This window comes from Chelmon rostratus, chromosome 8 (genome assembly GCF_017976325.1).
Source record: "Chelmon rostratus isolate fCheRos1 chromosome 8, fCheRos1.pri, whole genome shotgun sequence".
NCBI classification, from domain to species: domain Eukaryota; kingdom Metazoa; phylum Chordata; class Actinopteri; order Chaetodontiformes; family Chaetodontidae; genus Chelmon; species Chelmon rostratus.
Genome location: NC_055665.1, coordinates 26284661 through 26299796, shown reverse-complemented (window position 1 = coordinate 26299796; position 15136 = coordinate 26284661). Strand labels below are relative to the sequence as shown.

Sequence of the window (15136 nt, the reverse complement as noted above, 5' to 3'; positions counted from 1 at the left end):
CCTCAAGTTTAATTGTGTTTTTGCTGTCTCTGCTGTGGCCCCAGTGTCAGATGGAACAGATGTCTGATTCGGAGTCTGACATTTTAAGCTCATGAAAATCTACAGACCCTTGGAGCTTTCCATTTGTTCAAGTATGCTCTTTTCATCAGTCATACACAATAACAACAGCTGCAGGACTGACAGGAGGCTCAGAGTACCAGTGGAGGCGAGCGTCAGCACTGAGGACCAGTCTGAATCACTGGCTACCATCGCAACAATTTGTGGAAGAAGTTCTGACACTATTGATCCCTGCACGTGCACGTGAGCTTCGTTGTTTGCATGCATCCCTCACAGGGAGGTGAGGTCAGGGCCAGCAGCAGAGCACAGTCACAAATAGTGTTGACTTTTTTTTTTACCACCATTATTCCTTGACTTTGATGGAAGCTAATGGATGGAAAAGGAAAGCTGTCACAGAGAACTGATAAGCGCAAAGAAAATTCGCACTAATGTTCAATTCATGCCATGTTGGCGAAATGGGAACGAGAAAATCTGTTATTCTGAACTGCTAACACTTCCTCTTGCTGTTAGCCTTGAAAATACATCTGTATATGATGCTTCATATTTGTAATGATTGGTTTAGAAGTGAAACCAGACACAAAGTGTGAACAGCTCTTTCTAAATTAGCTGAATGAATTGGATTTTATTCAGAACTGAACTGATACTGCTGTGTCAGGTTTCCCTGATGTCCCAACTCCGAATGAAAGTGTAACTTGAATGGTTTTCCCTACTGCTGTGTACAATGTGATGTGGCATTAGTGATCAAGATCAAGATCATGTGATGCTGGTCAGACACACTCCAAGGTATTTATTACAAGTGCTGGATTGTCCTATTTTCTTATTTTTCAGGCTAGACACTTGTAAATAACATTTCTTTTTTCGTATAATGGCTACGGCCTCACCTCACACTTACAATAGTTAGAATCATTCCTTATCAAAGAAGCAATGCCCTTGGTTCTTTGAACAATAATAAGAAGAATCATTTTTGTACTGCACTTTTCATACAAGAAATGTAGCTCAAGGTGCTTTACAACAAAGAAACCACATGTGCCAAGTGCTTCACATAAGACGGACAGAGAATGAAGATAAAGTTTGTGTCAAACCATGATGTTTTCCGACACCTTACTAAGTAGTTTTGCGGGCAGGTGAAATGTTTGTCAGCAGCCGGATGTTACACGGCGGGTGTATTAAACACTATGGCGTGATACTGGGTTGCATAATAATAATAAAAATAAGCTGAAAATCCGTATGAAAAGAGAATGCACAACATAAAATGGGAAGTGAAACCCACTGGATAAAAGTAGTAAAATAAAGGTGGAAATAGAGCACATAGAAGGCATACATACGTTTGAAAAGAAGCAGTACATAAGCAAGAGGCAAAACACAAAAGTTTCAGGTGTGTGCCAGGAGGTCATAGCTGGTTAAAGGCTTTCTTTTAAAAAATATTCAGCGAGCTGCTACCCTGAAATCTACAGGCTGTTTATCCGAAGCTTTAGGGAGTAACTGACAAAAGATGCATCTCCGATTTTCTTTCGGCTGTTGCTGTGAACCTCCACAAAACCAGCAGCAGATGATCGCGGCGTTCTTGAAGGCAAATAGTGAACAAGGGATTTAGCAATGTAGCTTGTTCCTAGCACGTGTAGGGCTTTGTATGCAAGGAGGAGAACCATAAAATCAGTTCTGTCAGTGCAGAGCAGCTAAAACTGGACTGAATGAGCTTCCAGTGGTTTTTTCAGTAGGCCAGTAAATGGTGTTTTACAGTAATCGAGGTGGTTGGGAATAAAAGCATGAATCGTTTTTCAGTATCTTTTTTATTTATAAATGGTTGTTCGGTCTTTCTAAGGTGGCAAAATGAAGTTTTTGTCACCTTGCTGACTCGAAGCTTGGATCTGAATCGAGGATAAAGACAAGGCTTGTAACTTATTTCTCCAGATTATGGAGGCAGACACTGACCTGACCTGTTTGGCACAGTTCAAACTCTGGTATGTTCACCCATTCGGTTTGGTTCATTTAGGCTGGTGTGACGGCTGTTATTTGAACAGCTGTACCAGAAAGGATTGGATTGTGGGTGAAAGGAAGCAATGCCCCGTATGATCCTGAAAGATCCACGGTGAGACGTCTGAACGATTTTCTCTGATATGATAAAGTAAAACGTAGTGAAAAATTTCATCCATAAAAACTAAAATCTGTTTTATTTAGATTTTTTTTCCCATGGCAAAAATCCCTTCATGCTTTAAAATGGTTTGGATGTAACTCTGTATGTGAGGATCTAAATAATCCCCACCTCCATCTCCATGCACTGCTTCACCGCTCACCTGCAACTCATCAAACACACAAACCTCTGCTTGTTTTCTGTTTTGTTAGTTACTGTATGCTACACACTGGCTAGTGGTTATATAGGAGTAATTCAGCCAGGATCCAAAAGGAAACCAGTTCTGAAGAACAACCACAAAGTCATGTGAAGTTTTCTTTTAATTATCGTAATGAATATAGCTATCATGCAAGTCAGCAGCTTAGCTATCTGACAAACTGTTTTCAGTAACATCTGCCTGAAGTTTCTTCATCAAACCCCCCCCAAGACATCTCAAAGTCAGTATTTGACATCAGTCATCAGGTAGCATTGGCTGACATTATCCAGCACGCTGCAGATTTGTTTGGACACAGTGGGCGAATCAAACACAAGGAAAATAAATTCACCGACACGTTGGCTCGCACTCGCTGTGTCTCCGGGATAAATGGATGGAACATCAGGCTTCGATAGTTTCATGGCATAATCCATCCGTGTGAAACGTTCAAAACGCTGCTCTGGAAAATGGCTGCTTCTCTCCGGAAGTTTGCCTCTCAGATTTTCTGAACCTTTGGTGATGCATGAACGCCCACCATTTCAAGTCACTCGATCAGCACGTGAGTGGAGATGTAAAAGTCACATGACGTCTGAAATGTCACTGAAGTGTGCTTCCCAGAGGAGGCGGTGTTCCAGCAGCTTATGGTAGCGCCTCACCTCACCCTTGTGAGGTGGAGCAAACTATTTCATCCATAAAGCCCTGGGGCACAGTTTGCAATACAGCATTGTAAGCTGGGGTCAGGCGGTGTCTCAAACCTCCCCTGGCTGCTCCACTTTGCTCCACCTGTCTAGGATATGTACCTGACTGTCATTAAGACTGTGTTGAAATGTGTGAAAAACAAAAGGGGGATAGACCTGCAATCCCTTTTTCCTAATTGCTTCGTCTCTTCTCGTGTTTTGTGTGCGTTTTGCTGAATGGCCACAACATGTCAGCGCTTATTTAACGTGACTGTGTTCCTTCTCTCCAGCCTCAGAATGCGTGGGCACAGTCTCAGCCTGATGTTGTAAGACATGCATCACTCCCAGTCTCTGCTCCAGCGGAGGATGAGAGTCAAACAAGAGATACTGGCCAGTATGGGTGGGCTTCTGGTCCCTCCACTTGAAGGGTTCCCTCTTTCCCCACCTTTATGGAACAATCCAAACATGGTAGCTTGTTTCCACTCATGTCCTCTCTCGTGCACCTGGTGTTTTTTATCCACTGAGTTAACGTGATCCGTACTAGAGCCTTGTTCGTGGCTCTTGATTTTCACCCAGGTGTCACCCGCATGGCTCGGGGCACCGCGCTTATAGGTGTCCAACACTTTTCTCTCCTTTTCTTCCATAAAAATGTCAGCCACAATCTCCTCTGGCAAGAACACTTCAGTGACCTTTCAGCAGTCATGTGATTTTTACAGCTCAGGTCACGCACTGATCATGTGACTTCTTTGTGTGTATTTCTTGCCATAGTTGCTTCCTGTCACTTTTTATAACTGATGATGGTGTTTGGACGAACACCTAAACCTCTTGTTTGCTCAAGTACTGTACTTAAGTCTAATTTTGAAGTACATTACTTGAGTAATTCAATTTTCTGCTACTTTACTCTTCCACTCAACTACATTTTGGTGACAAATATTGTACTTTTTACTCCACTGCATAGATTTTAAACTTCAGTTACTATTTACATTGCAGATTCTGATTATTCAAACCCAATATCATGTCATAATTTATGATGCATTATTATGGAATAATCTACACAGCAGTATATAAAGCCATTAAAGTTGGCTGCACCTTTATTAGCTGAATAATTAAAGTGACATGCATCAATAATTAGAATCGACAGAAGTTGGAAGTGGCTGTGATAATCAACCATGTAAGAAACAAAAGGTTGTTTCCTCTTGTTGCTTATTGTCTTTCACCTCTCCAGCAGATGTGGGTGTGATCCATTTCATTTTGACTACACGTGATTTCCCGTGAAATGAGCTATGCCACGAATGTGTTGACAGAGTCTCAGGGGACAGTCAACAGGTGGAGATACTGAGGTCACCATGTACAGCTGGACGGGCTTGCAGGTCATGCAAACTGCACCTCTGCCAGTGTTAGAGGCTTTATTTGAGCAGCTGCTGCCTGAAGCACATAAAAGTAACTATCCTGTGATAAATTATCTCATCTCAAGAAATTAGCTTTTATGAGACAAAAAGGTAACTTAACCCATTATCACCAGAAAAAGAGCTTTTTTATCTCGATAACGAAATAACTGACTTGTGATCTCGTGATAAGTGCATTCAAAGAAATTAGCATGGCCACTCTCGACTCTGATGATAATCTAATGTGATATATGTTTTTCTGAAATTAACAGTTCTGCATGATGAATACTTTTAGTTTTGATACTAATGCTTCAAACACTGTGGTATAGCTGCTAAATAAAAGGTCAGAGTACTTCTGCCATCACAGTATGGATTTCAGACATGCAATGAATGAAGCCCAAACGGACTGAACTGAAAACTAATTTATAGTCTTTTTTGCTTTAGTCCAGAACAATTGAACCAAACTAAATGTGTCAACACAGCCCAAGACTCTGACTAATTCCCCTGCATCTGATCAGGACCACAGAGGAGCTGGAGCAGGAGCTAGCTCTGAGCACACTGATATACTTGCCTCCCGGTGATAAGAAAACCTCCTGTAGTAAACCTGTTGTTGGAAGCATAATAGAAAAATCTCCAGTTCTGGTTCCCAGCCCAGTGCCAGTATCCAGTGGCTGCTGGATTGGCCATGAGCAGAATTTAAAGCCCATGAAATATGGAAAAGGGCACAGTGTTGGCCTGAAGCCTGGCCACCCACTCAGCCCTTAGGCAGGGGTCCCAACCCATCACATCTCTGCCTTCTCCCTGTGTGTGTTCGTCTCCCTCTGCCTATTCACCTCCACACACTATTTGCTAAATTGGTTACACACTGCTCTGTCATTATGATGAAATGAGCCCTGATTGCCCAATGGTTTGCCAGGTAAAATAAATTTGTTATTCTATTACAGCATGATAGACAGGGTTGCCCATAGATAAATGCAAAAAAAAAAAAAGTATTTAGCATCGCAAGGTTTGCCAGGGGCCATTTTGGCTCCATTCAAATGGTTTTTGCCAAGTGGCAGGATGGCTGCCAGTTTCCACAGCAATCTCCGCCACCTGTGATGGATGGCCCACTGGGTTAGGCTACACAAACGCAGCTGTGATTGCACGGAGCCATAATGGAGGAGAGGGGGGACCTGTGAGCAGGAGATAGACAGAGGTTTTATAAGCTTTCATATTGCTTTGAGCTGAAACATTGAGAGCAGATTCAAAGCTCAGAGACTGTGGAGAATTAGCTGTGGTCAGCCAGAGCTGCACTACTTTGCTCTGTGCCCTGACAGAGAAATAATTGAACAAAAACTCTGAGCCCCCTCTTTTTTTCTCCCTTCAGTCAAGCCAAGCACACAATATTTAGGATTTAAAAATGTTTTAAATTAAGGGGACATGGAAGTTGATTTAGAATTTCAGGATTTTGTGATCAGATGACACACTGCTCAGGTAACTCTGACATGCCACGAATGTTCACAAGACCAAATGCAGTTTTGCCTTTTTAAATTTATTTTTTTTGGATGTCTTCTGTCTCAGGTTATAATATTCTATGATAGTAAAAGCAACAATATTAGAGTATTGACAAGACAAGACATTACCGTGCATTCTGGGAAACTGTGTTAGGCATTTTGCTGATTTTTTAATGGGCAAAACAATGAACTGATTGATCAAGAAAACAATCAACAGAAAGAAAACAGTTCCAGACTCTAAGAGGCAGTGCATCATATTCCATCAAGTTCCACTGCCTCAGACTTGTAGGTGCATATTCTCATCCCAGTCACTTCACACATGGCAAACTGAAGCAACCCCGCAGTCACCAAACCTCACATTCATAACACTCAGGATGTTGTGTAAAACCTAAATAAAACGGAATGTGTTCATTTGCTAATCCTTTTGATATACGTACACTCAACAGCACACAGACAATTTACTAATGTTTTATTTCATTAGCTTCATTGATTTTTGTAAATATCTGCTTATTCTGAATTTGATGCAGCAACACGTTTCAAGCAAGTTGGACAGGAGCAACTAAAGACTGGGAAAGATGTGGAACACTCCAAAAACACCTGTTTGGATCATTCCACAGGTGAACAGGTTCGAAGGGCTCAATCTCTCACAAGCAAGGATGGAGCGAGGTTAACCACTGCGTGAAAACCAAAAATGGTCCAACAGCTTAAGATCAACGTTTCTCTACATGCGACTGCAAGGACTTTAGGGATTTCTCCACCCATAATCCATAATATCATTAAAAGATTCAGAGAATCAGGAGAAATCGCTGCACATGAGAGGCGAGGCTGAGAAGCAACACTGAATGTCTGTGACCTTTGATCTGTGGAGCTGAGCTCGTTGCTCGATCTCTCAACCAAGTTTAGATGAAACCACACTGCTCCTATGTGACGAAAGCCTCAGTGGCTATGTTCCCATGGAAACCGTGATCACACAGGTCACTCCCCCTCTAAAGCCGTAATGGGAAACGTTTGAGGAAAGTATAGAAGCTGTATAATGTGTGCCTCTGGCTGTGCCGCAAGAAAAACAGGCAGTGGTGCGGTGCTGATTCAGCACATTTATATTTGCTATATTTGAGGCAAACTGTTAACTCGCAGTGCTTCAAAGTGAATGTTTTCTATTACTCAACACTCAGGAACGCTAAAATCATTTATTTCAGTGCCGTGTCTCCCATTACGGCGCCGGTGGAGGTGACCTGCACGTGCACAGCGGCTTGATGCTGGAGACTTGAGGCTTTCTTAGTCACTCCTAGCATAACACACCCAACTCTCAGGAGAGAACTGTCAGTGTTCAGGTTGCATTGTGGGTAATGTAGGCGGCAGGTGTCAGTGTAAAGAATGTGAGGATTAAAAAAGATATCTCTATTTCTGCTGCATCAATTTTGTGATTCCAACAATGTTTTAGGAGTGCAATGCTAAATGGAGTACTTTTAATTAGCTAACTAGCCTAATCACATATCAAAGGCCTCACCAAGAGAAGAGGAGTATTACAAATTTGACACTTGTGTTCTTAGCCAGTCAGTGTCTACAGAACTGAACAGTGGTGTAACATCAGTACATATTATGTCTTTTCTCCACAGAGAAACATGCTGGACGTCAGTCAGATCATGAAGGATCTGGCCAGTATGGTCCACGAACAAGGAGACACCATAGGTAAGACTTGTGTGTGCATGTGTGTGTATGTGTGTGCTGACTATTGTTTACATTGTTGTCCCAATTAGCAAAGATAACCTCCGCGGTCCTGTTTTAATTTGATGTGCTTGATTAATAACACGAGCGGGAAAATTCTGCTGGGCCAAACAAACTTTTTAACCTCTGCCTTGTTGCCTCGCTGTTAAGATTCTTTGATGAGAAGCAAAACGCTCTGAGTTTACAAGCAGCGGCCTGTTAGAGAAAATCCATTTAGCCGCCCTGATATCTGTGAACGGCTCTCCACACCCTGCAGTGATTTAAACTTGGCGAAACAGAATGAAACTTAGGACACAGATATAGGGCAGATAGAGAGGCTTTGCCGCTGGGTCAGAAATCTGCCATCAGCGGCGTCTGGCTCCAGCGTGAACATTCACTAGAGAATTGGCTGTTCGTTAATAATGTCAAACGACCACGCAGTCAAAGAGACCTGAAAAATGTTGTTGTGATGGGGTTGCAGATCAATTCTGAGAATACGTGAAAGGTCTGATAAGGCTGATGACTTTCCAAATTGAGGTGACTGTCTTTAGCTGGAGTCGTGCTGCAAAACACCCGGAGCTGTGGGTGGAGTAGAGTCGGTTCATTTACAGTCGTTTGACTTATTTAAACAAATATGCCGGCAACTTGTGTTTTTCGCTGTCGTACAGTAGGGGGCGCTGTTACGGGTCTTGTGAAACCATACAGCAAATCAGAGTCCAGGCAAAGCATCTCTACGCACAAGTAAAATGAGTGTCAAAGACACAGCAGCATGCGATCCACACCAGCCTAACACTGACAAATTCCAGCACCCACAAACAGGCATCCGACTGTGCAAGACCCCTGAATCTGGTCTGGGTGGAGCAGCAAACTGTGGTGGGTTGGATCAGGATCGCCATGCTGGTGACAGTGACACACACAGACATGACAATCACAGAGGTGAGGGAGTCGCAGATGTGCCAGAGGCAAACAGATAGCCCATGGACCCAGCCTTGCTTTTTTTTTTTTTTTTTGTTAAAAATGATCAATATTCAAGTGTTTGTTTCAACAAAAGAAAAGGCAGGAACTGATATCTGAATGATACAACAAGCAGAATAATATGTAAGTGTAGGTCTGTAAGTAAGCTGTGGTGACCCTGAACATGTTACACTCCCACTTAGACAGAATATTATTATTATTATAAGAAATAATGAAAATACTTTCAAAATATTTTCTCAGCATTTGGTCCAGAATGTCTAATTTGTTTAGACCAACATTCAAGTATTGACAAACAGAGACTGTACTGAAGCTAGAATAAAATGTTTTTGTGTGTCTGTTCTCTGTTATTCACTGATTACATTACAGTGTCTAACATTCAACATGCCTTTGTTGATACCAAACTTTATCAACTAGTGTAGGACACAGGAGGTTAGCAAAGCACCTATTTTAACATGTAATAGCTAGCAATTAGTGAGTGAGAGCGCTGCAGCCCGCAGCTGTAAAACGGGCTGCAATGTAATGCCTCTGGGCGTTTGCACACCGTCAATGTACGTCCACGAAGAGTGTTTTTGCCACTGACAGGCTCAGATTATTATTGTATGTGTCTGACAGAATTATGGAAAGGATCCTACAGCCGTCTGGTGCCAAATCCACCAGACTCCAGTCACAGAAACAATCATTTTATCAGACAGAATAAATTCACCAAAACCTTCATGGTTCCAACCATCACCAACTATGGTTTGTTTGAAATTAACCCTTAATCCACCAAATCAGGAGAGGAGTGAGAGAGAAGAGCCAGAATACTGTCACATCTAGCTCAGTAATTAATTCCACTGGACATTATGACAGGTGAGATGGAGATATGTCACCCTTCAGCACAGGTAGCTGTGACGTAGCTGTTGTACGTGTGAGCTGTGCAGCGGTCGGTGGTCAGAGCTAGCTTGTCTGCCCTGGCTAGCTTGGCTTGTAGCTCATCCTTCTTCTCCTCAAAGGGTTTTGCAGCGTGTTCAGACAGAGTGGCTCTCCGTGGCTTAGCATACTCTGGCTTCCTTGAATCCCTCCCCCTCTTCTGATTGGCAGCATATGAGTCTCAGTCATTTGGCACACCATCAAGGTGATGGCCTCAGACTGGCATGCATCACACTGTGTGTGTGTGTGTGTGTGTGTGTGTGTGTGTGTGTGAATAGATAGAACAGGAAGACAATAGCAAAGAGCTGCGTGCAATAAATACTGTACGTTAACAGTGTACTTCCAAATGTTTTTTGCACATTCCAGCTTTATGGTGCAAAACTGTGTGAAGACTGTGTGAAGGTGTGTGTGTGTGTGTGTGTGTGTGTGCGATGAGGAATGAGCAATAGCTTTTGCTAATTGCTGCCTTTTTGTTGTAGAGTGTCCTTTTGTCTGCAGCCTTCAATCAGGCTAATGTAGACGCCCTTTAAATACCCTTTAGAGTCAGGCTGACTCAGACTGGCCCAGTTCTACAAGAATGGAATACCTGTTTTCTTTACCTTTTCTTCTTTCTTCAATGCACCATTCTGAATGAGGATGGCTAACATTTAGATCAATGGATGATGCATATAATTGAGAAGCTGCATTTGTATTTTTCCTAGCACTTTTTATTTAATTAGTTTTTTCTTTAACTGGTGTTATTTTGTGTCCCCGGACCATATGAAAACCACAGCACCCATCCCAGTCAGAAAGTCTTCAGCCAATGCCCTGAAACAAAGAAGCCGAGTGGTGGTGTGTCATTTTGTGTGTGCTGAATTAAAGGCTGAAATGGAAAGCACCAGTAAGCAGGCTTCACGTGCATTAAATGCAAATTGAATCCTGTTTTAAAGAGCAGGAACAAACAAAATCACGTCCAAAAAAAACATTATGTTGTACTGCTCTCAGTACGCAGTGCCTCTAGTCATGCCCTCATCAATGATGTCACTCTATAGCAGCAGTTTTTCATGAGCCGTTATGTGGAAAACACCTGGGGCCAGGTGTATAAATGATATGTCCGCACGAAAAGCAAGCGTAAGCCTGTTCCCACACGTAAACTGGCGTTTATAAAACAGGCATGTTCGATGAGACTGTGCGCACCTTGCTCACACTTCAGTAAAGGGACACGCACGGTTTTTGAGAGATAGCTGCGAGTGAAATGATAAGATGGACATGAAATATAAGGTGAGTGATGAAACCATAGTGTAAAACATTGTTTAGCCTGCGTGGCAATTTTCACTGAACTTCCACTGTGGTATTATTCTGTAGTCTACACAACCTTCTGTGACACGTCACTCATAGGCACGTTTAGAAAAAAATATTTTAACTTGCTTTCCAGTTAATGATCCTGAATTGCAAATCACTTTGTAGAGTCTGTTTCAACATGAGCCCTGTAGATTGATCATCGTTCTAACTTTCATAATGATGACTGAGATATCACCAGTATGATGGTTTACAGGCATACGTGATGTATTAGTGGTACAGGTGCTATAAATAGCTATGGCCGCACGTTACGACAGCTGTTCTGATGCTGTTGGAGAGCACTGATGGAACACATTTGGCTAAATTGTACTTTTTTTTTTCTTTTTTGCTGCGCTTCTCATTGACATCTCAAATGAGTGGTGGAGCAGGTAGAAGAATAATCATATGCAAATGGGGTTTTAAGGGCGTTTCTCCACCCGTTTATGGCTTATTGTGGGGGTGAGATCCATAAAACAGAATCAGGCATAAGCACAGATTTATAAATCTGACTGAAAGAATGCGTATGCATATTTCTGCCTCTGTGCCATAGAATTTCCACAGTTTATGCATCTGGCCTCAGCTATGAGATCACTGTGATCATAACATTTTTAAATAAAATGATGGTCAAAAAATATATAAAAATAAAGCTGCTGTTGAGCAGCAGTGAGCCAGGTCCAGGCATTGAGGAAAGAGAAGCAAGAAGAGGAGGAAGATGAAAAATACAGGAGGGTCTACCAGTAGAACTGCCTAGATTAAAACGATCATTAAACCTTGAAGTCACCTGTTTCCAATTCACACAGCACAAAGCCTGAGTGAGTAGGTTTACCAACTGGAACTTAAACCCACAAGCTTTGCCACCGATGGCACAGTGTGACCACGTTGAGCTTCGTGAAGAAAGTTGCATACGTGATAAGATTTATGTCAGAAGACATACATACACTCTAAAACAAAGGAAAAGAGGACTTGAGAGTTGCATCAGACACGACGATGGAATGCACTTCAATTAACAGATGAATGCGATCAGAGATTCAAATAATCACAAAGATAAAGAAAAATAAAGAATAAGATCAAGAAAGAGTACGTAATAACTGCTAACAGTAACTAACAGGCTGCCCTGAGTTAGTTTAAAGCTGCACTCAGGATTTTCCAACTGTTAGAGGGTGACAGAAACTGCAACATGTTAGTAAAACTACTGGGCTACAGTATTCCCTGAGGACAAACTGTGCACAAACAGTCATGGATAAGCTAAATAAACCTTTGGACAAGTGTGCTGAAAGGGCATTTTGAGCAGCAAGAGGAAGACGAAAGGGGGAGATGAGGAAGAAGAAGAGGAGAGGAGGAAACAAATGGTGAGTGCATGAGCGTCTGTCAGCAGAACCGCCTGGGCAATAATTATTTCAAACTTGTCAAATTAAAAAGATTTAGAAATGATGCGTCTTTAATCCACACAGCACAATGCCTGCACGTTTGTTCTGCATTACCAAGAGCTCGACATCACAACCTTAGACACCCAGGGTAAGGCATCTTCTTGTAGACATACCTGCCAGGTGAGAAGCTAAACATGGCTTCACACAATGACCGAGGCAAGTAGCAGGACTTCACGTGAACGCGGATTTCAAACTGGTGTCCAAATGTCAATAATCAAGACAAAAATGTATGAATTTGTGTGCTTCGTCAAGGCAACATAGAGATATCTGTTTATTTTTACGATGCTCTTACGATCTAAAAATTCTTCGTTTACTACGATAATTAACATAAGGATAGAATACTGTCAAAATGTTTTTTACTACATTATGTCGACCATGAATGAAAATTTTGTCATTTACTTTCATGAACACTTGAGACCTTTAAGCCATTATTTGCATTATTTGTTTACGAGTGTTTACAGTAAAATTTGTGATGCTCTGTGGGGTCAGTTTTGGTAATGATGATGATGACTGATTGAGTCTGAAGATGCAGTGGAAGGAGTTTTCTGTCATTTGACAAAATGTAGGCGTAGATTAGTTTTACAGTTTTACATTTTGTGAGAAAATCAGGTGTGTGTCAGTCAGTCTTGAGCAGAACTGAATATTTGAAGAGAACTGCTCTCAGTAGCAGGTTGTTGCTTTGCAGCTCAATGCTTTTGTGTTTAGTTTGTCAGGCGCATCAGCTGATTTGTTTACATTTCTGAAGCCTGATGGAGTTTTGCACACAAGCGTCTTCAGACGTCATAGCAGGCTTTTGTTCTTGCAGAGTAGGAAAACACAGTTGAACTTTTTTTTGTTTTTCTGAGTAGCTTTTTTTGTAACCCACATTAACTTAATTGCAATTGCAAAAACAAGACGGACAACAAAAGACAGAAAGCACAACCAAATGCAGAAAGGCTGCAGGTCGTACAGAAGACAATGGAAATGAGCTACATAGCAACAGTTTCCAGGGAACTCCCCGACACTCCTGTTTCCTGCCATGACCCATGAGGTTAGTGAAGTCGACTATCTGTCAGTGATGCTTGAAAATGAGCAGACAAGTTTGTTAAACATTGTGATTGCATTATTTAGATATTATTGCAGATATTGAGTGATGGCTGTTGCTGATTACTGGTATATAAATCCAAATAATCATACATATTCTCCAAATCATGCAATCAGAATACGTATTAACTCATTTCCATCAAGTGAATTAAAAGGTTTTGCAACATTTCTGTTGGATGGTACATTTTTGGTTGTGTATTTTGTTTTTTGTTTGGTGTTTTGACAGGGATTTTTTTCTAAATGCTCTAAAAGCCAAAAATGAGGTAACCTATTATCTATGTTTTGCACTTCAACACATTCCTCATGCCATTCTTCAGTCAGATATAGAATAAACTGAACACTTCCCTCCATCACATTTAGACATCTTGGCTCTTTCTTCTGTTTGTGAATTCTGCTGCACCCCGTGCTTGTTCAGCATAATCACACGTGCATGAACTGCACTGAGTTCTTTCCAGCTATTTTGTCATTTGCATGTGAAAGACTGCTGATATGGTGTTTTGGACATAGAAGTCAGAGGAACACAGTGTGCTCCCACCCAAATGGGCAAACAGAAATATAGAAGAGGTCTCTGTGGAAGACTCCATGAAGGCATTCATGACATTATTCCACAGCAGAAGTCCAATCTGATCATTACATCCGATCCTCTCCCCATTAAAAAGAGATGCACTGAAATTGCCTTTGGCCTTTTTTGAACAAGGCTTTCTTGGTGTAGTGGTGGATATGAATAATATGTGATTGTGCTGTGGAGGCGTTTGTAGCAAAAGCAGTGGGTAATACAAAGAAATGAATAGGCTAAAGAAGGAAGGATTAGTGCTTTTATGGCCTATTCATGCTGCCGAAGGACACACTATATTAAAACCTGTGAGTCAAGATACACAATCACAAGGTTGGTTCTGCAGGCAGACACAAACTCTGGCACGCCACACAAAAGAGGTGTTAAAAACAGACTCATTTGTACACATCAAAAGAGTACGTTCTTTTTGTTTTTCAAGGTGATTGAAATATTCTAGCATAGGACATGCAAGGTGCTTGTTTCTATTGGATAGTAAAATGTACTACAGATGTGTGTTTATTTCGTATTTTGGTATTTGTAATGTTTGAATGAGTTTTACCTGAAGGTGGCGCTGAAAACATTGCATGGTCCTACAATTGTTTCGGGTTTTAATGAATTAAAATCAGACATTCGTAGAATAATGACTATGAGAAACCTTTGATCCAATATTGTTAATTTTGCCTGAAGGTGGAATTAAGCTCGAGAGAAGTTCATGGAGTGAAAGGGTTCATCTTCCTGAGAGCATGAACGCTCTCCATCAGTTTCATAGAAGTCTGTATGTTAGATTTAGATGAGTGCGTTCAAATGCAATTTTTTCCTGATGGCAGAGATATAAACTTAGATTGCCACATGAGGATGTTTAATAGCTGTTAGTTGTTCTAAGAGTCTTCCCATGTTTGAGGGTTTGTGAAGCTCTACTTAGGCACAGCTGTGCTTTAAGCAAATGTTGTCAGCAATGCTGCCATTGTAATGCTAGCCAGGTATAACGCTGCCATGTTCACCATGTTAGGTTACTCTGCTGGTATCTTGACTGCTAAATTATTGTGGTGATGCAGTAAGGGTTCACCAAAATTATTCTGAGGGTGAACATGAATGTCTGTACCAAATTTTAGGTTAATCCATGAGATTGTTTCATTCGTTCGATCGTTTAGTTAACTCTGAGTCAAAAAGGTCAACCTACTGGTGGCACTACATAACAGTTTCAGGGATAGCATCCCTTGGGGAATGTGTAA

At 41.5% G+C, this 15136-nt stretch overlaps 1 protein-coding gene across 1 annotated transcript in view; it reads left to right on the top strand.

The window, feature by feature from the left end:
* The window catches only part of tsnare1 (T-SNARE Domain Containing 1), a 136304-nt gene that overhangs the window by 67572 nt on the left and 53596 nt on the right, over positions 1-15136 (top strand). The window contains exon 8 of the mRNA XM_041942404.1: positions 7553-7625. Coding sequence (XP_041798338.1) covers positions 7553-7625 — 73 coding nt within the window. The remainder of the gene's footprint in view (positions 1-7552; positions 7626-15136) is intronic.